The 24,496-nt window shown below is 39.3% G+C and overlaps 1 protein-coding gene across 3 annotated transcripts in view; it reads left to right on the top strand.

Annotated features, from left to right (window-relative positions):
• VCAN (versican) overlaps positions 1–24,496 on the top strand; it is a 113,211-nt gene that overhangs the window by 4,328 nt on the left and 84,387 nt on the right. For all 3 annotated transcript variants that reach the window (XM_030004934.2, XM_030004932.2, XM_041120915.1), the window contains exons 2-5: positions 3,908–3,983; positions 12,740–13,111; positions 22,429–22,603; positions 22,718–22,845. In XM_030004934.2, the coding sequence (XP_029860794.1) occupies positions 3,914–3,983; positions 12,740–13,111; positions 22,429–22,603; positions 22,718–22,845 (745 nt within the window). In that variant the 5' untranslated portion in view covers positions 3,908–3,913. The remainder of the gene's footprint in view (positions 1–3,907; positions 3,984–12,739; positions 13,112–22,428; positions 22,604–22,717; positions 22,846–24,496) is intronic.

Genomic DNA, 24,496 nt, shown 5'->3' with positions numbered 1-24,496 from the left:
GCGGGGAAGGCTTGTGGAAAAAGGCATGGTTAGAAGGATTTTGGCTAATTACAGTGGACTTGGGGGCAGTATGGCAGCCAGCCAGCAGAGGCCTTTGTAAATTGTAGAGTGCAGGAATGGGAAGTACAAACCAGTTTTAGAGCAGGGATTTTGCTCAGGAGGCTACAAGGGAGCACAGTTAGCTGCAGCCTCTGCCAGCAAAAGGGGAGGAGGCAGGAGCAGTCACATCTGATAGTGGTGGCCTGGAAATGGGGGCAGCACTGAATGGGAATTGGGGTGCTAGGTGTAAGCAGCAGCCTTTGCCTTGCCTGTGGCTCTTGAAAGAGGATTGCTGGTACTGGGTCTGCAGAGCTCTGCTTTCTCTTAAGCTAGGCTGCCCTGGGGGGCTGAGCGAGGTACTGCTGTTATTATCTGCACACTGTCATTTGGAGAGGGTGGTGGGGTAATTGCACATTTAATTCTGGCAGCTGTAGTGGAACAGCACTCAGTAGCCCGGGAGCGTTTATGGGAGCCCACCAAGGACCAGAGTGTGAAAACCCTTGTACATGGAGGGTTGCAATGGAGGGAATCATGCTCAGGAGCCCAACGGCTGAAAATCAGACACTTCCCCAAGCTTTTTTCATTGCTTGAGTAAGCACCTTGGTGTAGAGGAGATTTAGAAAAAGAAAGGGCTGAGAGATAATTTTCCGAGAGTCGGGTGGGCATTTTTGGCAGGTGTCTCATATTAAGCTCCATGCTCAAACAGTACAGTTTTTCTGAGCTATTCTAGCTCTTGGTGCAGCAGGTGTAATTCCTGCAGCACTCAGTAAAAGGCCAACTAGCCGTCACAACCATGAATGCTCTCTTCTTACCAATGGTTGAGTTCAGCAGTCATAGGGTATCTTGAAAATTATCCTTCCATGATTGTCTTTCTGTTTTCATATTTCATTGTGGGTGTATGTATTGTGTTTAGTGACTGGAAGCTGAAGATGTGAGGTTTTTTTCAATAAGATTGCTCAAATTCCATTTGCAATGCAGTCACTAACACGACATTGGAGGATCAGCGCTCTGTGCTTGTACGCAAAGTGGAGAGGAATGGGAAGCTGAGGTCCTCCCTGTACTCTGGACTTGTAGTGTAGGGCAGAAGCTCACATTCAGAGCTCTCCATTGCCTCTGAGCATAGCAGCAGTGTTGTCTTACCAAATGTGGAAACGATTATACCACTTCTTGTCAAGACAGTATAGCAATGAGCTTCTGAAGGCAACGGGCCTCCCATTGGCACGTGCTAAGTATGTAGGTACTCTTAGTCCAGGCCAGTGCAGTGGAGCAGGTGGTGCTTGCAACATGCAACTAGCCCTTTTTAGGTGCAGCATGCCCTGTCTTCCAGGAAAAAGAAAATCCTTTATTCTCTTTCTCTGAGAATGTCTTTGATTCCCTTGTTTCTGGTCCCAAAAGCCAATGTTGCCTTCTGGGGGAGGAGGGAGATAAAGCATATGGGTAAACATGGAAAGCTAAACTTGTAAACAGTTTGTTCTAGATTTTTGTTTAGCTGTTGGTGCAGCCAGTGTGTGATGCATGGGAAACAGATGTGGACAGAACATCTCAAAAGAAGGTCTGGAGCCACTATGCTTTCACAGGGGCCAGAGATTTCGCATTGTCTTGCAGGCGGGTCCAACATTCACCACCTTTGAAGGTGGAGAATTCTGTTGGTCTTTTTGTGCTGTCTTTAGACTGCTTGTGTTACTGAAGGAACTAGTCATCAGTAGTTTTGGTGCTTGAGGCTTCCAGTAATTTCAGGAAACACGGGTTGCTTGAAGGGCCTTCTAGTCTGTGCACATCTGTAGGCTCAATGTGACCTCTCATTTTTTTTAAATGTTGTGTAATGATGAGGATTGTTTAAATATTTCTCTAAGCAAACACGTGACTGCCTGTATTTCAGAGCTGGTCCATTGCATTAAAAGGACTTTGATGTCTGCAGCTCTTACCTTGTGCAACCTCCTCACTCATAACAACCTTCTACAAGGAATTACTAGGACATACATCATATACCAGGACACAGTATAGATTTTTAAAGTTAGTTGATAAATAGCCACTTTTGTTTTCTCCATGTACAGCTTGGCTTGTGTAAGTGTAGGGAGAGATAAAACTTTGGCTGAATGGTGTTGGGGGTATGTGTTAAGAGTCTTTAGAAAAAGTTTTATGGCAGATAGGGGTCAAACTGAATGAAGTCAAAGAAGTCCCGTTTCTTGTTTGGGACTCAGTCATAAAAAGTGCAAATTCCATTAAGTTAGTATTGCAAAATAAGTGATATCACATTATATGCTCAGCTCTATTGAATGGCTGAAGCAGAGATGGGGCGTCTTTGGCAGCATGCCGTCTGCTCTACGGAAAGCAGCTGTATTCTTTCCTCCACGCCCTGGGAATAGGTTGCAGCATATGTTTCACAGTGCAACTAGCCGGCTCTGGCCATCCACAGAGAGGGAATGAAAAGCTCTTGGGTTTTCAGCCCTTTTGGGTGGGAATTTTTAACACGATGCTGTTATGTTAGAGATTGCCTCATTGGAAAGGCTTGGTTTGAGATGTTTTGCGTCTTTTCTGAACTGTTCAGTCGTTACAGGATAGATGCCAATTCACACAGACTCATGTGAAGTTTGGGCTGCAGCTGTAAGCTGTGGAGAAAACTTTCCTGAGATTGAACACGTCACCAGTACTTTCTGAAGATGTTTCTCTCTGTGTCTTGCTATCATGTTCAGTATAGCTTGTGGAGGTTTTTGAATGTATTAGTTAATGTTTTAACCCTAAAGCATTATACGTAAGTACAAATAACTAAAACGGTAATGTAAAAAATGCTAAAATGGGTATGTGCAATACAAGTTCCATACTTATAACACAGATATCTGTTAACTCTCTGTTTCACTGTTCCTTAAAGCAGTTCAACTAATCTCTCTTGGACAGGAAAAAACTATCAGTTCAGGTTACTTGTCCAAGTAAAGGACCCAAGTAGCATATTTTGACAGCAGTATCAGGAAACTCAGAATTTTGTGATAAAAATTTTTCAGTGGCAGTGTTTGACAAACTGTTGCTGAAAGTTATTTCGTACGTTGGCTAGCTAGTACATATGTGTAACTATATGGAAGAGGGACTATCTATAAACCCTTTGTGGTAGTTGATATTTAAGAGACTTGTAATGCCTTTGTTAGTGTACTTTTGAAATTTTCAGGATATTTACAGATTCAACGTGTAATTAAGAATTGGAATGATAATGAAGATACACTATTATGAACTTGCAATGTATTGTTATGTGCATAGGATATATGTGGAGAACTTTTCAGCTGTTTGAAGGTGGAGCCTGTAAAGGAAGGGAGAAGCAAACCCAAAGGGAACTGACATGTCTGAGTATCACTCTGGACTCAATAACCTGAAACTCATTATGAGTCTGTATTTGGTAGGGACACATTGTCATTATAACAAATTTTCACCTTAAAATATTACATGGAGAAATCTTGAAAGCAAGAAGTCATCTGGCGACCTACTTGGAGATGGGAAGGATCATAGTGTGGCCGTTGATTCAGCATCAAAATTGATGAGAAGTTTGTCATGGGAACCCCTTCTGACATGAAACGGGTTTTTAGCTGTTGCTAAATGACAGGGTAGTTTGTGTTATGGACATAAAACCACCCAGAGGTTCAATCTGAACTTGCAACACCACACTAGGAAAACTCATACTCATATACTGCTACCACTGTATGGGAATAAATTTAAAATGGCAGAAGATCAATATATTAAGAATTATTCACTGTCCTGCTGAACATCTTTTTTCAAGTAGATGACTCTTTCTGATCTCAATGAAAAATATTGGTATACTGAGTTACAGCACTTGATAAGGATATAATGCAGTACTAACCACTTTGTTGTTCTTTATTTGTAGGTCAAGATGTTGTTAAGTATAAAAAGTATCTTATGGATGTACTCTACGTTAGTTATAACATATATGCTACCTAAAGGTAAGTCTGATATACACAGAGCAGTTTATTAAAATTCATTTTAGTTAGGTAGGGTATTTCCCAGGACTCAGGAAACAACAAGATTTCATTTTCTGGTCTTGCCTCTGCCACTCCTTTTGCTGCCCTGTGTAACTAACTTTGTTTCTGCATTCTCCTCGTTGTCTTACTGATTTATATAGAAAACTCTTGGTCAGTGGGCATGTTTTTGACAAGGTTTTTACATGCCTGTCTGATGTCTCCTGAGGTTTGAAAGTGCCATTACTACAATTCAAGTAGTAATAAAGAAAATGCCATAGAATTACATTGTATAAAGCAAAATAGATTGCCTTCTCCAAATATTCAAGAATGCATTTTAATCCTTTAACCTGTGCTTCTGAAATGTTGGACCTGTTGGCCAGGTATGTCTCACACCTTCTTTTTCCATGATCCACTAAGGAGGTCCTTGCAGTAGATGAGGTGAGGGCTGACAGGGGCGGCTAATTTTAGTGAAGGACAGACACCTTCCATGGGAGCTTCAGCCTGGTGCCATAGAAGGAGCAGCGAGCAGTGCTGGCAGCGTGTGAGCAGGAGCAGGTTCCTGGGACAGACCTTGCCAGGCTGCAGAAGTGGTGAATAAAATGGGGGAGTTTTTTGGCTACAGGAATACTGGTTTGGCATACCTCCCAGTCAGATCCTAATGCATGTGCTCATGTATGTCGTGCCACACAGCTTTTTTGGTCTATAGGTCACAGCTTGCACCCTCTCTGTATACAGGGTGAAAGGTGCCATGTGCAAGTGGGATACAGGGGAAACTAGTAGCCCATTTCTGCTTTGCTCTGTGATCTGTCAGGGAGCCGTGGAGGAGGTGCTTCTGGAGTGGGCAGTCTGGCTGCCAGCCCCCTGTTGTGGGGGGACTGCCATGAGCAAACCTAGTGGCAGGTCCCTTGGCTGCTGGACTCTGGAGCAAGGACGTGTAAGGGCAGCTGCAGGTCTTCGGTTTGGGTGATTACATGCTAACACTAAAGTATGTATTCATGTGTGGTTGCCATGGTTATCTGAAAATTTGAATCAAGTCTTTAGTAAGGAAAAGGTTCCTACAGCTGCTGCAGGCTCACAAAATTGGGATAATAGCTTTCCCAAGCCTCAAAGCAAGATTTTTCTTGATTTTTTTTTTTTTTTTTTTTTTTTCCCTTCTTTTCTTTCCAGGAATTCCTCAAACTGATGTTAGCCTTTGGGAAAATCAAATGTAGTCTTTTTTTTTCCCAGCTTGAGCACTGTTGCTAGCAAAGTCTTTAGGTAGTCCTGTAAGATAAAGGAAAACACTGTTGTGCTTAGAGGATCCAACTAAAAAACAGTGGTTTTTTGATTCAGGCAAACTGGGAGCACCATCCTTTACTATTTCCTAGCATCACTTCCTCTGTAAAGCTGGTTTTGTTTTTTCATTCTTCATTAAACACACAACAGGCCAGGATGATTAGACTTGTCTTCAGGGACAACAGGCTCAAAGCTTCCGGCAGGGGGCAAGCCACTAAAACTGAGCTTCCATTTTGTTACTCGCGGAGGGCTGAGACTGATTTGGTTATTCAATGTCATGCTTTTTTTTCTCCCCCCAGTTTTTTACTTAGTAAAATGTCTGTAAGTGTAGACTGATGTATGGATCTTGGCTCCACAGCTGACATTTAATAATTTGTTCATATGAAGCATTTGGAGAGGCAAAGTAATTGATTGTCAGAAGAGGTCTTGGACTTGCAATGTAAGTCTGCATGGTGAACTTGGAAGTTTTTAGTTGATAAGCTACTTATACTTAGAGGGGCCTCATAAGAAAGATAGAGACTTTTTACCAGAGCAGGACAAGGGGCAACAGTTTTAAACTGAACAAGAGTAGGTTTAGATTGGACATAAGGAAGACATTTTTTACAGTAAGGGTGGTGAGACACTGGAACAGGTCGCACAGCACAAGAGAAGTTGTGGATGCCACCTCCCTGGAAGTGTTTAAAGTCAGGTTTGATGAGGCTTTCAGCAACCTGATATGGTGGAAGATGTCCCTGCCCATGGCAGCGTGGTTGGACTAGACAATCTTTGATTCAACCAAACCACTCTGTGATTCTAAGTTATAGCTTTCTTTAAGGCAGAAATGTCTGTTTTAAGATACAGGAAAAGGAAGAGCTGCTAGCAATAATTGGTCAGCTTCAAAATGGAGTGAATGGTAGTACATTACTCACATGAGGAGAGGTCTGAAGTTAAGATTTTACCTGCAAATCAGCCTTGGGATGGTGAACATGTAAGAAGGTGCAATAATTAAGGCAAAGGAATCTGACAAGAAATTGAAACCTAGCGTTTCTGTTATGACCTACTGAAAGAATCTTCACGTTTACTTAGGGCATAGTTCCGTGGTCAGTCTAATCACACAAACGTTTTAGCACTAGATGGGATAGTCCTGCTCCTTTTCAATCTCCTGGTGCTAGTTTTCGTGCTTTCCTTTGTGCTGACACTAGTATTTATGTGGGTATTGGCCAGCTGAATCAGGTAAATGACTTGTTTGAAATAGCATATGGCATTTCTTGCAGGTTATTTTTCCAATGGATCAGACCTTTGATCTGACTCACTGCCTTGTGCAAATGCTAGTGCTGGCAGAATTCAGGGACTGGGTGTGCATCACTGAAGTGGGGAGAAGTGGGATGGATCCTTAGAGTAGTAGAATATGGGATGGCACCTTTAATCCCCTGATTACCCCACCTTTTATCACCTCTTAAATGGCTCATATGGTCTCCAGAGTAGAATTTTTAGTACTTAACCAAGTTCTGTATGAACATACCAGTAAGGGCTTCTCAGGAATATAGACCAGGGTCTGACTGGTCCTTATTTGCCTGAATCTTTTGGAAGGAATTTAGAAAGACCCTTATGTTCCTAGAATACACTGTGAAAACGTGTGTTTTATTTTTGAAGTTGGGAGCCATACTTTTGCCATAGAGAGTCTTAAACATGTTCAGAGTATGGTCATGGTGAAGAAGACAAAGATGAAAAACTTCTTTTTCATGAATTGATCCAAAATAGTCTGTGGGATCAACTCATATCTTTCTGTTTTGTAGAAATGTCAGTCAGTTTGTGTAATAACATTTTTGAGGATGAGTGTTACAAGTTTACAGACAGTCTTTACAAGTACGGCTGTTTCTTTTGTTTAAAAAAATACTCTAAAAATAAAATACACCTCTGCATTTTGAAGAGTTAGACATTTTAAGTTTCAACTTTTTAAATCCTGAATTTAAATATAAACTTGAAGCTTTGAAATCTTTCCTGAAACACAAATTCCTGTGCTTCCATTCCCACAATGGATTGGATCACTCCATATGATTTAAGTAAATTTAATTAAATACTGACCTCAATATGATACATTGCAATATCTCCTTTAAAAAGATTTCAGGCAAAATTGTTCTGAAAGTTTAAAATTTTTCTTTTGAGAGTCATATGGAAAATTTGTCAAAATCGGCAGTTATTTTAAAAGTGTAAATCCTGGAATCTGTGAGTCTTAATGTTAAGTCATAACAAAAACAAAGCTTAATTTAGAGCACAGCAAGTTATAAGCATGCAAAATTTTATGTGTTCACCACTAACCATTATTCCCATCTTTGTTTTCTCTTCCACTCTCATCTTTGTTGAATGGTCACATTCATGAATACCTAGCATGGCGTGCTTGTTAGATTTTATGTAGCAGCAAAAGTACATTTCCTTTGGTGGCAAATTGAGAATGGTCTTGTATGGCTTCTTTAAGACTTTAAATTCTCAGAAGATGTGTGTCAGGAAGGCAGCAGGAAATATGGTGTAAGCTTCTGGGGTCACGGGAGTGCCCCTCTCCGAGACCTTTGCTGTTTGCTCTGGTACGTGTGAAGGATTAATGACAGAAGTTCACGAGCAAGGTTTACGCCTACTGCTAGTATGGCATTTACTCACTTTGAGCTAGCTGGTGTTAGGGTATTGTAGTATACAGGCTGGACCTTGTGATTATGATCAATATTGGAGTTTATCTTACCCATTTTAAGTGACTATTTGTCATGCCATGAGTAGAGTATGCTTTCATGAAAGCCCTGTAATTCAGAAGACAGTAGAAATCCCCTAGATTGCAGTGTGTGATATAGAACAAATGTAGAACAAATATATGTTCTTTCAAAGGTATACAAATAATATACCAGTTTAAACATCAGTTTATCTGATCATGTTTGTGTTCTATATGTGCTATAAAATACATGTGTGCATGCCTATGAGGTCTGTATATGTTGTGTTGAGTTCTGCAGCTGAGACTTATATTTGCCTGTCTTCCTGTGAGTTTGTTGTAGAATGTGAAAGTAGTTGGTTCTTCATCACTCTATGCTTGCTTCTCTTATTCTGCTTGCTCAGACCACAAATCACCTGGTAAAGAACTCGGTGAGGGTTTTTGTTGGATCTCAGTCTGTTACCTCAGCTGTCAGTCTCATACAAGTTTGTGCATTCATTTTAATTTATCATTATCTTCATTAAAAGTTGTATGGTTAAAGAAAAGACTTCTCTTAGGCTCAGTGTTAGTAGTCAGATTAACAGAACACATAATTTCATTCATCCTTTCTGTAGCTGCTGGTGGGCAGGGTAGTATACCATGTGTCTAGGCAGGCTGTTGATTAACTAAAAAACGAGATTCAAATTTTTTTGTCTCATAAATTTGGCTTAAAATAAATAGAATCTTTTATTCTTTAAGCATGTGTTTTTTGTCTGCATACTCAGTCGCAACATTTTGTTCAGTTAAGCTTAATTATATAGCAAAATTGCTCTCTGAGCAGTGTCACTTCATGTAGGGCATTCTTTTCTTCACACTTCTTGTCCGTTACAGACCTAGTGGCCTGGTCGTTAAGGTTAATGTAATACAAAAGAGCAGAATTCTGTCTTTTTTTCTTTTTTTTTTTTCCTCTTTAGTTTTCTATTCTAAGAGTTTTGTAACACTTACAACATAAAAAATGTACACATTCTAGGGAAAGAGACTGTTCTCAAGCAGGAAGTTCTTCTGTAGTTTGTCTCCCACTTCAACAGAAAGGCATCAAGCTATGTGCCATTGGTAGGATGAGCTGACTTTGCAGCTGAAATGGTGGACTGGGAGGACCTAGGGCAGTTTTGCTGGCAAAAAAAATGTGAAAAGGCAAGCTGGAATTTTTATTTTTATTTTTTTAAAGAAAGTATGCCACAGGCCATCATCCCCATGATACAAATGCATAGCCATAGCTTTAGGTTTGGAGAAAATAAGACATTAGTAAGTTGTGGCAAAGTCGTACCCAGTAAGTTAGACCTGACAGGATTGTCTTCTGTCAGGACATCACATGGGAGAAGTTTTCATTCTGCATTCTGTTCCTGCTACTTATTCGGATGCTGGAGATATTAAATATTTGAACAGGGGAAGACAACAAAAAATACCCAACTGCTAAGGCACACTATCTACTGAGTCTGCCTGTAACCTGAGTGCATTGTGCTGCTTTTAGCCCAACTCTGTAGTCCTATCATCTTGTACAAGTCTCCCATTGACTTTGCTGGGAGTTCTGCCAAGGTATGTGTTTGTGGCCAGGTGATTTGGACTTAGTTGTGTATTTTATTTCTTTATTGTCTATGTACTTTCCCTAATAAATTAATTATTCATGAGTGATACGTATTAGTTAGCAACAGAAAAAAATGGTTATATTAATCCCCAACCAGCTTAGCCATTTCAGAACAATCCTCTTGTTGAAGAGTACATGATGTTACAAGTATTCTAGGTCCTACCTGACAAGGTGGAGATATGGTATAAAACAATGTCGGCAAATACCTGCTTTTCTCAGCTTGTGTTCCAGTTTACGAAGTTACAAAATGTTTTGTTACTATTTTTGCCTGCCACATGCCTTCGAAGGAATAGTCTATCACATACCATTGATAGTGGCTAAAGAGGAGATATAACATGGAGTATAAGCATAGGGAAAATGCTAAAAGAACAAAATAGCTATATGGATTAATAGAAGATACTGATGCTTTCTGCATTGGCCAGTAAATTCTGCTTGACTAACTTGGACTGCTGCAGGAAATCAAGCTTTTGGAACTGTGCAGGAACATCACTTAATTTTGTGCTTCAATGCCTTTTTTTTTTTTTTTTTTTTTTGTAGGGAAAAGCTTCTCCCCTCTTCTTCTCCCCCTTCTCTCGTCAAAACACAGAGTGCTTTTATATAGTGTTTTAAAATGCTTTCTACAGTTAGATGGGCATGTTTGTAGCTACATGGTCTCCTATTCTGGGATGTAGCCTGGTTTAGAATAGATCTAGTTTGCATATGATGATGATGTGTGTTTTTTGCCAAGGGTTTCAGTCTGCTGATGTAAAGACACAATTTAAAGAGAGGAAATTTCCTCAGGGTTCATTGCTGATATTCCAGATCACTCATAACCAGAAACAATGTTCTCGAAAGTTTATTAAAACTCTGTCAGTCAGGATAATTATAACTAGGTCATTTTTCATTTAAGAAGTTCCTGTAATGTATATAGATGACAAGAGATCATAATAAATACTAAATATTTTGAGACTGATTTTAATCTCCCACCTGTGCAACTTGGCAGTAATTCTATCACAACTGATAGGACTGAGTATTCATTCTGTTTCTTTATCTCTAACCCACTGTAACTCGGTGAACTGTTTCAAGAAATTAAAGGTGATACAAGAGGTAGTGGTGTTTCTATAGTGTACATCTTCAGGATAAAATCAGTCCTTTCTAGTTTTTAGCAATCAATTGACTCTAGGTGAGTTGACTTTTTATGTCTTTATGGAAATAATAAAAAAAAAAACCTCAATGGAATTTTTTTTCCTAAAGAAATGTGTAGGCAGTCAAAGCTTTTGAACTAGTCTTTAGTCTTCAATAACTTCTACAGGCTTGTCTTCAAGCCTTGTGAATTCTCCAGTCTTCAGCTATAAAGCTGAATTGGACCTGGTTTTTGTCCTTCTCTGTTTTACAAATAAATTCTTGCTAGGTCCGGGCCCAAAGTGTATGAAGTGATTGGTTTGTTTGACTATTAAATGTGAGTTGTAGCATCACCGGTCTCTGTTTATGAGTTAATAGAAGAATGAAGATCTTACCACATGCTTGAAGCACAGAGTGAGCATCTTGCTGGTAAATATGCTCAGCCAGTGCCATTCCATGTGAACTTTTAAGGTGAGCTTTGGGTGCAGCGCAGCTGTTTTGGCACAACACTACCCCATTGTTGTTATACTCTCTCTGGTCTAATCAGTGTTGATACAGTCATCTTGAGTGTATCTCCATTGTGTTCCCAAGAATTTCTAGTTAGGTAGGCATGGATGGAAAGGACCTGGGGACTTCCATTCAAACTTCTGGTTCTTCCTTGGTCAGTCCATATTTTTTGTTTTTCTAGTTAATACTTCATTATTGAAATGCTTGGCCATCAAACTGATGATTCTTGTATCGAACCTTTTTAGATAATACCATTAATACTTTATCCTGTATGAAGTCATCTGCCTCTGTTAAAAATAATAAACTTAATGAGCAGTTTTTCCTTTTTTTCCCCCATTCTTCCCCCCCCCCCCCCCCCCCCCATCTTCTACTCTATATGGATTTATGGAGAGATAATATTTTTGATGATAGGTAAATAGCTAGATAATTTTCATGTGGTGGTGTCTCCTGTTTCATGTATCACCCTGTTGGTGGCTAGTATTTGAGGTTATTGTATTTCTAAACATTATGAAACCTAGCTCACTTCAAATTAACAATTAGCATGTTCCACCTTTCAAAAAAAGTTAGAGTGCAGGACAGTGAAAGAGGTAGGATAGATACTGTTGTGCATCAGCTTTTAATCTTCATTAAGCCATTATGTAGAGTGAAATAACATCACATAAAAAAATAAATCTTAACAGAAATCCTCTCTTCAGACGGTTGCTGTGTGCAGATTGGATGAACAGTAGTCAGCTTTCCCCTCAGGATATTGTCAGATGGAAGCATTTCACTGTAAAGTGTTTGCAGCTGGAGATGTCACAAAAAATGATAAAGGTCCTACCATGTCAAGTCTGAGCCAAGTAGGGACTTTCTGTGTGCTTTACTTCCTTCTTTGCTTTAACATCCTGAAACACTTTATTTCTGCAATGTGTTAAAGTGCCTGAGGCTACAAGGAAATAATTTTAAAAGAATGACTATTTGGGAGAATCTCACTGGAAAGACTTTTTTTTCAGCACGTATGCAATAAAAAGAGTTAACCCTTGAAAGAATAATGGAGTAAGGGATGTCATGTATACAAAGTCATGGGCTATGTTTTACTCTTAGGACAGGAGCAAATGAACAAGCTACTGTGAGGTAAGGCAAGATGTAAGCAGCAGTAGCTCCCCTGTATGCATGCTTTTGGCCAGCAGTAAACGTGAGGTAACTCACCGCCTTTCACTCAGAGTGGTCTTCCCCCATTATGTAAAAAAACATAGCTCATCTGTCAACTAAAATTTCAAAACACTTTCTGAAGAATGTCAATAACTTGGTGACTATAACAAATGGAGAAAATAAGTCAAAGAGTAGTGAATTAAACTTGCCCAAACAGAAAAGGGCTCCCTCAGCAGCCTAGAATATTGGTGCAAGCTTTTTTAGCTTATACTAATCAGTCCTTTTACAAATTATCTAAGTTTGTGTATTTCAAGACTTGCGTGGCTGTGAATCGTTAAATAACAATGAAATGTATCTGTTTCCGATTTCGCTGTTCCACTAATGTGATTTCTCCTTTCTCTCCCACCTCGTCTCCCCTTTTTCTAGTTAAAGCAGAAAAAAAAACCCTGGTAAAGGGATCCCTGTCTGGAACTTCAGTCCTGCCATGCTTCTTTTCAACCACACCCACCATAGCCTCCAGCTATGCAGCTGAGTATCTTCGAATCAAATGGTCAAAGGTTGAACTGGATAAAAGTGGAAAAGATGCAAAAGAAACCACAGTCCTGGTGGCCCAAAATGGCAACATTAAAATAGGTCAAAGCTACAAAGACAGAGTGTCTGTTCCAACCCATTCAGAGGAGACTGGTGACGCTTCGCTGACTTTCTCTAAGCTGCGTGCAAGTGATGCAGGAGTATATCGCTGTGATGTTATGTACGGAGTTGAAGACACACAAGGCATTGTATCACTGGCTGTTGAGGGTAAGGATTTTTCCATTTCATTCGTAATCAACAGTGATTCCAGTTAAAACAGTACAAGTTAGTAATTAACATATAACTAGAGAGTGCTTAAAGGAGTATCTTTAGCAATTTACCCTTCCTTAACTGTTCACTCTCCCCCTGCTCTTTCTGTCCTTTATTTATTCTTACAAATCTTTTCCAATCCATAGCTCTCTCATTTCTCACTACCACCTTTGGGGAGCCTACTCTTGATTCCTGGAACAAACGCTGTTTGCTTATTCCCAGAGCAGTTTTATACTTTGATTGGGTTTATCTCCTTTGCAAGACAAGATCCTACTACTACTTTGTTGGGGTTTTTTTGTTGTTTTTTTTTTTTCTTTTTTTCTTTTTTAGGAGATACCTCTAAAGTTTTATCAAACCAGCCCTTTTGAAACATGGTTCATATTGTACTAATACATCTGTCTGAAAATTTCAGTGTCCTTACAAGAAGACAGACTTGGCAGGCAGAAGCGGTTTCTTTTTAGTTGTTTGTGTAGGATGGAAAGAAGAAACTGCCTTTCTACTGGAGCTGTGCCTGGCCTATCTTGCCACTTCATGTACAAAATCATGATGCCAACAAAACTAGGAGCCCCTCTCTCTGTGATAGGAACATCAAGCACAAAGGAAGAATTTCTTTTGTCCCAGTAATAAAAGTTGGATATGTAGGAGGAATCCCATCTGGCAGAATCTGCAGGAAAACAAGTAGGGAGGTGGCTGCTAATGTTCTTCCATGTGGAGGATCCAGGGCTAAAATTTTGCTTGCCATCACTATAAGGAAATAGCTTTCAAAACTTTGAGATGGAGAAGTGTGCATGTAGAGACATAGAAGAGACAGGACTTTCAAAAGTATGTAAGTGGCAAAAGGAGAATCTGATCTGTAGATGGTTTTCTCCTAATAGCCTGCTTATACAGCATGAGAAGTATAGTGTAGAGACCGCTTCAGAGCCTGGTGCTGTATAGTCCTGTCAGTTTGGCGCTGAGCCTGAGCTAACAAATAGTGGTGAAAGGCAGGACACATTAGCCCAAGCCCTGTGCCATGTAAATGCAAATTCTGGACCCAAATTACTCAGCATGCGTAGAACAACACTGCCGTGTGGATGTATCAGCTCACGTGAGCCTTAGTTTGGACTGTGCCTTGCGCTCCTTTGTGCTTAGGTGTTTTTTGAAAGTTTGGTATTTGCTCAAATGACTGAATCCCAAAACAAACATCAATATCTGCTGCTGGAAATTATGGCTTTGGCTAAGAGTTTTTTTGTGAGCTTAATACTGCATTGTTCTTCCAATATGCTTAACCTAACTTGAACATCTTTTGGCATTGATTCAGTGAAAGGCTTTGAAGGTGTGGTCTTAATTTGGAAATACAATAAATCAGTGTAACCATTAATGTCTGTAGAACTTTATAAACTGTTTAGTCCATATGGCAAAAGCAAAAGAAATCCTGGTTTGAACATTACTTTTCAGTAACTAGTGTACCTGGCATTCCTTATTCCTTTTCAAGTGCTCCCTTGACTACATATCTATATCCAGGAGCAGCAGATGTTTACTACAATAAAATACTTTAGCAATATTTTAGCTTCTGTAGTTAGTGCTTTTGCAAATCACTGCAATGAGAAGAACTGATCAGTTTGGGTTTTCTAATTGAAAGAAGATTTCACACACTCCATTTTCTTTCTGCAACCATTCTTTCCCATGATTGCTTTAATGTCAAAGTTTCAGGTGGGGAAAAAGCCAGATCTTGACCCAAATGGAAAACAGCATTGTTAGATTGTCATTTGTGCACTCCATTCCTCATTTTCTACATTAAGTAAACAAATGCCATTTATCAGACACATAAGGATTTCATGTGAATGTTGCTGCTCACATCTTCTGCCCTCATTTCAGTAAGGGGTTTTTTTTGTGATTTCAGCTTTTATTTAAAAAACCAAAACCCACAACATTAGTCTCAAATGTAATTTATTTCTGTTAAGTTGTCTTTTTGAATCTGCACCCCAAAAGTGATAACAATTGGAGAGATGTGATCCTCTGTACACTCTCTTTGTGCATTCATCTCTGCCTGTTGTTAGTGTGGCGTGGGGAGATCTTTCCACATTAATTGCACTAACTTCAGATCTGACAGCTAGCATGGTTCAGCACTGTGCTTTGGTCAGCTCTCCCGGGTGGAGCTGGGGCTGGTGCGTACAAGGCAACTCATGAAGTCCTGGTAAAATTATCACCAGTTTTGCTATTCTGCACATTTTATGCTCATCACAAGTGAAACAAAATGCATTTGTGTAGCACTCTTTCTCTGAGGACTGAGCAGGCGTGTGTCGCTTTAGCTTTTCAGTGAATTAAAAGTATGGAGAGAAACTGGTAACTCTAGCTCAGGTAGTACTTGCTTGATCATATAGCTTAACCCTTATGTGAAGCAGAATAATTTTATTAAAGATAGGAAGCTTCTGCAAAATTCCCTGTTTGGGGCAATTTAGGTGTGGGAAGAAATGCTACTAATGCTTCGGAAGGCAACATTCATCTGTTTCTTTAAGTGCCAATGCTGTTATGTGTGTTGAGTCTAATTTAATAAATTTCTCAGAAATGGCCAAATGAAGTAGGCCAAAACTTACTTGTATCATTCTGCTGAAGTAGATGAAATGACTCTTTTGTTATTAAGATAACTTTATGGTATTCGTATGCTTGTTTGTTTGAGTACTTTTAAACCAATGCGGGACTTGAGTTCTAGATATTTTCAGGATTTCCATTTGTTTTACAGACATTCCCTCATTTGAAACTTTCAAACACAAAGCACATTACAGCATCAATAAAGCCATGTAGATAAGCTTAGACAGCTGTGCTGTTTGTTTTTCAAATGAACCTTTGCAAGTAAGATAATAGATAACTGGGAGAGCTAACTTGAATAAGAAAAAAAATACTGTAACTGCTGTTTCTATAATTTCAGTTAGGTATGTTAGGAATATAAAACTGCTATTGAACCCATTGTGATCAAATGAATGTATCCTACCAGTGGTGGAATGTTGCCTGCCCTGCTTGTTAATTGCAACCACAGAGCTGTCCTTGAGGCAGGGGACAGCGCCAGTGCCGACAGGTCTGGTCTGCCAGTTCGTCGTACAGAGGGGCAGTTTCATCACACTAGATAACTCCTTTCCTTTCCTACTAATCGCAGGAAATGTTTTCCTTACACCCTTGTTGCTGCTATAATTACATCAACCCCTCAGACAGGTATATTTTATGTTCAAAATGGATCTAACAGTGTTTCAGTGCTATGTTCTTCAACTCCTTACAGGAAGAGAAATATGCAGAACAAGTAATTCATATTCATTTTTCATTCTATGTGTTGTCTTTTCTGCTGCCTCTGCACGACCCTCTGAAATTTCCCCTTTTTCTCAGGAGCAACTCTTCCTTTGTCAGCTCTTGTAATTTCATCTTTCTACAGTGTTTTGAGCTTTCTTCTGACCTTTCTAGATGTTATTAAACCCACAAGTCAAACTGTCTCACGTTAGGAGTCCTTGGCCCCACAGTTTTTGAATGCTTAATGTTAGTTTGTCTTTATTCTTAGCTGTTTCCTTGCCACTGTTGTGTGGTGGTATCATATTGGGCAGTAAAAAAGAACATGTTATGACCAAGTGTAATCAAAAAGAAAAAATCTGAACAAACCACTCATTTGAGCTGATTTTTTTTGTTATTCTCCTTGGAAATGATTTGATTTAAAGGAATCAAAGTGGCAAATGGGATCCTTCCAGTTCTGTTGCTCTTTTTTCATATCTTGGTGGTGAATATTTTTTACCAATAGTGAGAGCACTTTATCCTTTTCTTACTGATGTTGTGGGAGACCGCTGTTTTCTTAGGCCTTATTTTGGTAGTTTCTGTTTGATTCTGCTGCAAGTGTGAGACACTTTTTTAGTCTTTTTAGTTTGTTTTTTTGTTGGTTTTTTTTTGTTTATTTGGTTTTCTAAAGCCAATAAAGAAAATCCTAGGCTTAAAACACTGACCTTGTTAATGGAAAGAAACAGCAATTAGGGAAGCAGAGTAGATGGTAATTCACATTTTCATTTTTATGCAAACTCTTCTTTCTTGCAGGCATTATAATGATAATAAATGGGAGTTGTTTCCGATGTGGGAATGCTGCCACTCAATTGTGCGGTTAGCCCTGAGAGATTGTGTGTTGACAGCCTAATTGATTTATTCTCTCCAGAGCCAGAACTCCCCTTCATTATCTCTTAAGTATGGCATTTGAAGAGATGCTTTTATTTAATCTTTTAGATTTACCTGTCTTGAAACCGTACCACCTCTTGATGTTGAACTTCCCCGCTTCCTTGCTAACTAAATTAACATGGGCTGCTGCATTTATTGTGTTTTACTCTCCTGCATCGTGGATCCCAAGGAACCTCCGACTTCTGTAGCTGGAAACAAAAGAGCACAATGGGTAATGGCCATCAAAGGATGGAAAAGGGAAATTTATTTCTGGGTGAGAAAAACCCTGGGTCTACGTGCAATGCGCATCAGGAACAGGGAAGCAAATGTTCTGATCAAGCTGCCGTGTTCCTCATGTAGCGACTAGGAAAATGGCAGCTGATGGGCAGGCTGGTGGGATTTCTGCATCAGGCTGGATAGAGAACATTCAGTGGGAGAGCTCTGAGCCGAGGAAGTGCATGGCATGTCTTCACATGCAGGATGGTAGAGCAGAGGCCAGTACTAATGGCTAAACTGTTTTTAGGATGTTGGTCATCCCCCAGTATGAGGACGTTTCTGAGAAGCTGTGCATTTTCTTTTTAAAGTAATTTTAATTTAAGTAGCTGTGCCTTGGCCTCATTGAACACTTGTGTGACCTAGTACATTGCTGTGCAGAGATAATGGGGTGAGGCAAGTGATCCCACTGTGTATTCAGAAATTAATACAAACATAGTAAAGAAGTCCTCCTCCTGAGAAAAATACAGGTAAATCTCCACATCGATCACTTTCCTTATCTGGACCAACTTGTCAGAGGAGCTTGCGTACACCTGCATGCAACTGTGTTGGTCTGTGAGGATGGACGCAAAGAGTTTGCACGGGGGAGCAATGTGCGAATTAGTGCAAGAACTCTCTGTCCCTGGAGAGCAGGAGGCACTGGGGCTGGCAGAACAGAGGGGTTAGAATGCACTTTCTCTCCCCACGATGAGAAGCTCTGTGAGGCTTTTGGCAAGGGAGCTCCTGCTGATGCAAGGCAAGTCTGTGCTTCTCAGGTTGCCAAAGCCTGAGACAGGGGTCAGAAGATGGGTGCAAAACCTCGAATGAGGAACTCAAATGAATTATTCATGCAGGAAGCTGAAAATACTGCCCTATTCCTTCCTTTCATACAGTGCTCAGTCCTGTAACCTCTATTTTGGCATGCATTTGTAATGTAAATTGTCTTCTGCATTAAAGGCAAGGAGGATCACCAAACTGCATGGTAGCTTTGGCAGTGGGTTGGGGGTTGTTTCAGGGCTCTGCACCACAGTGGCTAAGGTTGGAACATAAAAATTTACAGAGTAACAACCACTGCCATCATAATCTTTTCTCTTTAGATATTCTTTGCTGTGTGAGGCAACTTCTGAAATTCAGGCTTTATGTGACTCCAGAAGTGCATGTTGCAGCAGTGTGGGCTCACTAGTGAAATTGAACTGTAATCTATTAGTGCTACCAGGATCCCTTCCCCTTCAGGTCCAGGAGGTTTTGCTGCATGATACCCTGGCAGGTAATAAAAGCAAAGTTCCAACCCAAATATGTGAAACCACAGAACTAGGCTCTTACCTGTGGAAGCCCTACTTTGTTAAAAGTGAAATACTTCATATTTTCATTTTCTGGTCTAAGACAGAGATAAATGATTAAAAGACATTCTTTCTTGCTCAGACAGAAGTGACTTTTAGATGCTACAAATTACTTTCCTGTGAGTGCTCTTTTTTGCAGATGCTGCTACTCCTTCCTGTAATTACACTGACTTTGTTTGCCAGATGTTCAGTGACAACATTATACTGCTGTATTCTGTTTTCCAGTTGCTTTATTTGTTCCTAGGACAACTCCTTTCTTGCCTTTTCTTTCAGAAAGGAAATAGACAAAGGGAAAAAAAATCCTTTACAAATGTTTTAAAGTGCAAAAACTCGGACAATGGATTTTGTCACTCTCTCTCTGTCTAACTGAAACAATGAAAGTCCTGCACTTTAATCTTCTTAGCCCCAGGGGGTCTTCTAATTATTGCAGCTGTTGCACAGGCTTATACATACTGACGTCCTCCTTCCCATTCATCTTGCAGGCTCTTTTATGTCCATTAGCTCCTCACTGGAAATGGAAGAGCCTTCAAATCTAAGAATAGGTGAAGTTTACCTTGTGGATCAGGGTGAGGAGAACAAAGCATTCTCCAAGTTCCTTTGCAGGATTTACAAATGACCAAAGGCTCTTCTCAGCACTGCAAAAGCTACTTAAAATTGGCAGTGATATTAACTCTTTAGTCCTGCCTTATTCAGGTATCACAGGGATCCCAAACATATGCCAACTAGGAAGGGCAGTGGGTGCTTCCAACATGGAAGAAATGAGAGGCGAGAGAGATGGTCGTGGAGAGTACACTCATACATTTAAGCAGTAGGAAGCTTTAAAAAAAGTACAAGTTCAGAGAAATACGTTGCCATCTCCTGCTAAGCTAATGAATATTTTTGTGCTTGTACTGAGCAGCAGTGCTGTTGTGCCCAGCTGAAGTCATACAGCATCAGTTAAGCAAACTTGACGCCCCCACCCAAAAAAGGCAATTAATCTAAATTCATATAAAATACATTTTTATAAGATTAAAATAACAAATCGAATTTGTTATTGCTTCACATACTTGGGCATTTCTGGTTTGACCCTGAGTTATAGAGTCAGTGTCAAATATTGTATACTACAGAAACACCAATGCTACCAAAAAAAAAGGTTTAAAATGTTTGTATATATTCAACAATAACAGGCAGTAAAGCCTGATGCCCATCTTGTGAATATTATTATGGGTTCATACTTATGATTCAGGGTAAATGTTTTATCTGCTTCTGTTGTGAGCTCTGTAGAACTTGACTATTTCTTATTTCTAGACCCAGAACACCATGTAGGTAATTTGAACTCATGTTTTTGTTTACTACTGTACCACTGAATATAGTAATGCTCATTTATACCAGCAGGTAACTTGCTCACAGTGTCAACCAATGTTACTAAATTCTGAATATATTAAAATAAGTATTTTAATGCATACCACAGCTTAAAAAAAAATAATCTCCAAATCATATTTTTGTTATTTTAAGCTTTTAAATTCCAAATGTGGTTAGTTGCTGTTGCCTAACTCTTTTTATGTTGTGAGGTAGTGCTCTGTGTTCGACATGTGGTAAAGGACTCTGTTGTTTAGGGTACAAAAAGCCAAAATATGCACACACACACACACACACACACATGAAAATATATACATATATGCATAAGTAAAGTTTTGCACATCTGAAGACAATGTAAATGCTATGTAAAGTTGCCCTAACCAGCCAATGGAGGATGCCCTATAACGGAGAAACTGCAGGGATACAGGAGCTAGTAAAGCTATCTCTCTGACATTCCCTTTCAATCTCTCCTGGTACAGATTGTTCACAATAGTAAGAAAATGTGCTTGAGGCTGTGCTTCAGCACTGAGGCTGTCTGGAGTGGTGTGGCCCCCATTTGTGCTGTTAGGCTCCTTTGGCTTCCAGCACAGGATGAAGATGCCCACTGGAAGTTGTCTCTGGTCTTTGCTAGCTCCTGAAGTCTGCCCAGAAATTGTTTGGAAGCCTGTTATAGGGCCTGGGCCAAATAATACTGTGAACTAATCTAACAATTTAACAGTCTTGATGACTGAATTGCAGACACCTGGAATATGTAATTTAGTAATATAAACATAGCCATAATTTTTCAGGGTGTATTCTTCACTTGTTACTGTTGCCAAACAATGCTTGGGTCCATTTGAAGTGAAATTACATTGTTGTTTGGAATAAGCACTGGGTTCGGTCAGTGGTTCTGAAAAGACATTTTATGGGGATGCTAGTGGTCTGTAAGCTTCCAGTTAGTGGCTGCAACTGGTGTGTGACTCCATATTAAATGATGAAATACGAGGATTCCCAGTGTCTCCTCTTCTATTTCCTGTTTCTCTGCCAGTAGCTTTGAAAAAATTGGTGTCTGATGATTGAGGTTTAACCTACCTGTGAGTAGTTTTCAGATAATGTATTCTATTTTAATTTCAGAAAACTTCTTAGTGAGTCACAACAAGAAGAAAAATGTGTATTTTCTATTTATTGGCCTTATCCATACCTTTGTTAAGTGGCTAAATTTTACTCAATTTGTCTGCATGTTGCTGAATTATATGTACATAGAAAACAGAATGTGGCTTCTAGACAGATCTTGTCTTAACCAAAACCATCTTAACTTGAGGCCTTCCTCTCCAAATGTCTGACGTGCTCAAGTAATTTTTGAAATTGTCAAGATTCTTTCCAGAACCAGAAAGGCCCCAAATAAAAGCAAGCCTTGTTTTGTCTGTATCATTTTTAGTGTGTGCAGGAAAACATGCTTATGAAAAATTGACCAAAAGCCATATATTTATAAATGTTATATTTGTAGTAAGCTTTGATTCATAGGAACAGACATCAAGGCCATCACCAATTAACAAATCTGCATCAAAAGCACAATTTTTTGGTCACATGTCTTACTGCAGCTAGCAGACCTCAAGGACTCAAGGGATCCCCCATTCACTGTTGGCACTTCTGTGTGCAGTTACTGCAGCTGGCTGCTTTGGAAAGTCTATTTTTAAGCCCACTTTTTCCCAGGATTAGATGTGCTTAGTCTTGTCTGGTCATGTAGTTTGACTCATGGCCAATAAGCCAACATGTCAGGTAGCACTGTTAGCATAAGCAACCTTGCCTGCAATGCAATTAGCTGACCAGCACTTGGAACTGGAGGAGTCTGGGTAACTATGTGATATCATTGACTTATTTTAGCATTCATTCTCCCTTTTGATCATGATTTTCTGTAATACAGCAGTGAAAATGCATATATGGTTTAATTACTTTTTTTCTGTGTGTACAGTGAATATGATTTCACCAACTATTAATAACATAAGGTGTTGTACAAGTACTCGTAGCAGCCACTAGAGGGGGGGACATCATTTATGTGATAGCATATCTCTTAGCCTTTTACTACTATTTTTTTTACCCATCTGTTTTCAGCATTGTAACAATATGTAGGTGAAGTTACAGTATGATGACTGTTGCAGAAAAGATGCAAAATGTGTCACTAATGTAAGCTTTTTGTCATTTCAGGTGTTGTATTTCACTACCGTGCAGCAACGAGCAGGTATACTCTGAATTTTACACAAGCTCAGCAGACTTGTCTGGACAACGGTGCTGTCATAGCAAGCCCAGAACAACTGAAAGCAGCCTATGAAGATGGATTTGAGCAATGTGATGCTGGCTGGTTGTCTGACCAGACTGTTAGGTGAGACATTTAAAAGGACTCTTGACACAGTTTCCCCAAATTAATATGCTTAGCCTGTACAGACTTAAAATGCTGATTTATCATAATAATAAATATGAGCGTGCTGCATTTCAGGTATCCAATTAGACATCCAAGAATTGGCTGCTTTGGAGATAAAATGGGAAAGAAAGGAGTCAGAACATATGGGCGCCGTTTTCCTAATGAAACTTATGATGTGTACTGCTATGTGGAACACATGGAAGGTAAGATAGGCCCGTATTTAGTCTGCACTGCAAAATTTAAAAAATGATTGGAGATTCTAATGTGGAAAGGCAAAGAAATAGGAAATTCTGTGTAAAATAAGTTTTGGCTGTTTTGAATCTGAAGAGAATTGCTGAATGAAGTGAACCTATAGTTTGTGGTCTAGCAGGCTTTAATTAAAGGCAAATATGGAGTCTACAAAGAGACAGTCAGGTTTAAAGCTGCTATAGTTAGTGCAGTGGATCTCACAAAAGTTGCAGTTGAAGCATTTTATTTTTTGAATGTTATAAAAGGATTTTCAAAGAAATGCATTTAATGTTTGAGAAACTGTATGTACTATATATATATAAAGATGGATATAGTACATGTGCTAACAGTATTATAGTTCATAAAGTATGTAATTAAGGTTTTTACATGTCCATGGCATAAAATTAGACAGATATCTAATTACAATCCAAGTTTAATAATATCTTTTTAAAAAGGGACATCTCAGCATCAAAAAGAAACAAACAAGCAAGAACTTTCCAGCAAGGAATCTGGATCTTCTTTAATAAAATCCTTTGCAATTCCATAGTACAGCTATAGTCTTTGCAAAAGCTGCTAATTAAATGGCTGTAATGAAGCAGAGTGATTATGATTCTGCCATTTGGTGACTGTGAACCATGGATCATATTGTGAGCCCCATGATACCTTGTGATCCATGGTTAGGCTCTGTCATTCTTTATTCAACAAAGAGTTTGATGGTAAAAAGAAAAATATGGTAAATTTTTCTGTGATTGGGCAGTTCTAGCATGCACAAGTCTCCATATTACAGGTGTGATATTGTAATCGTTTCTTACAATCTCTCTTCTGGAAGTGAATTTAACGACATCCTTTCAGTGGGCCATAGATATGTTCTACATGCCAGATATCCTTATGCTTAGACATTATCGTGACTAGTTAAGTATGTATACTTAAAATATAAATGCAGAAATAGCCTTTCCTGTCCTGTAGCCTATTTTTTGGGGGGGCTTTTTACTGGTTATGCACATGGGAACTTCATTCTGGTACAGAAATACTTTGCAACCGGGACCAAAGTACATTTTCCATTTGGTGCAGTGGTCTAAGTGTGTCACACTGCTTCTGTCTTGACAGGTTTTTATTCCATACCAGTTTCACTTTTCCTTTCTAAAACAATACTCATAGTTGCTAATTAAATATCTTTTGGGCTGATCCTTGACTGATATGCATTTAGTTTAGTGCTCTTGAGCTCAGCAGAACAATAAGCAGCCATGGCTCTGAGCAAGCCTGCTTTTGTATGTGTACAATATATTTGTAACAAGCAATTGCAAAATTAAGGTGCTCAGTGTTTGTTTGTATTCTATCTTGGAGCAGAAATAAATCAGATCATGCAAAGTTTTCTCCTGCTCATGACAAAGATTTTTAGTCACTGAAATCAGTAAGCGTTTTTCTCTAACTTTTGATAGCTAAGGATCTGCCCCATATTGTGTTCACCCTGGAGAGTTATAAAATACAAGCGATACAAGACTTGCAAAGACTCAAAAAAAATATAAGCTTGGGAACTCTGATAATTAAGTGATGGAATTTTGTTAGTGCTCAACATTGTCTTAATTTTACTTATGTTCCATCTATATCTGTCAGTGAGCAGCACAT

Source organism: Aquila chrysaetos, chromosome Z, assembly GCF_900496995.4.
Source record: "Aquila chrysaetos chrysaetos chromosome Z, bAquChr1.4, whole genome shotgun sequence".
Taxonomy (NCBI): Eukaryota; Metazoa; Chordata; class Aves; order Accipitriformes; family Accipitridae; genus Aquila; species Aquila chrysaetos.
The sequence above is the reverse complement of the archived record's forward strand: the minus strand, read 5'-3'. Positions and strand labels throughout refer to the sequence as shown.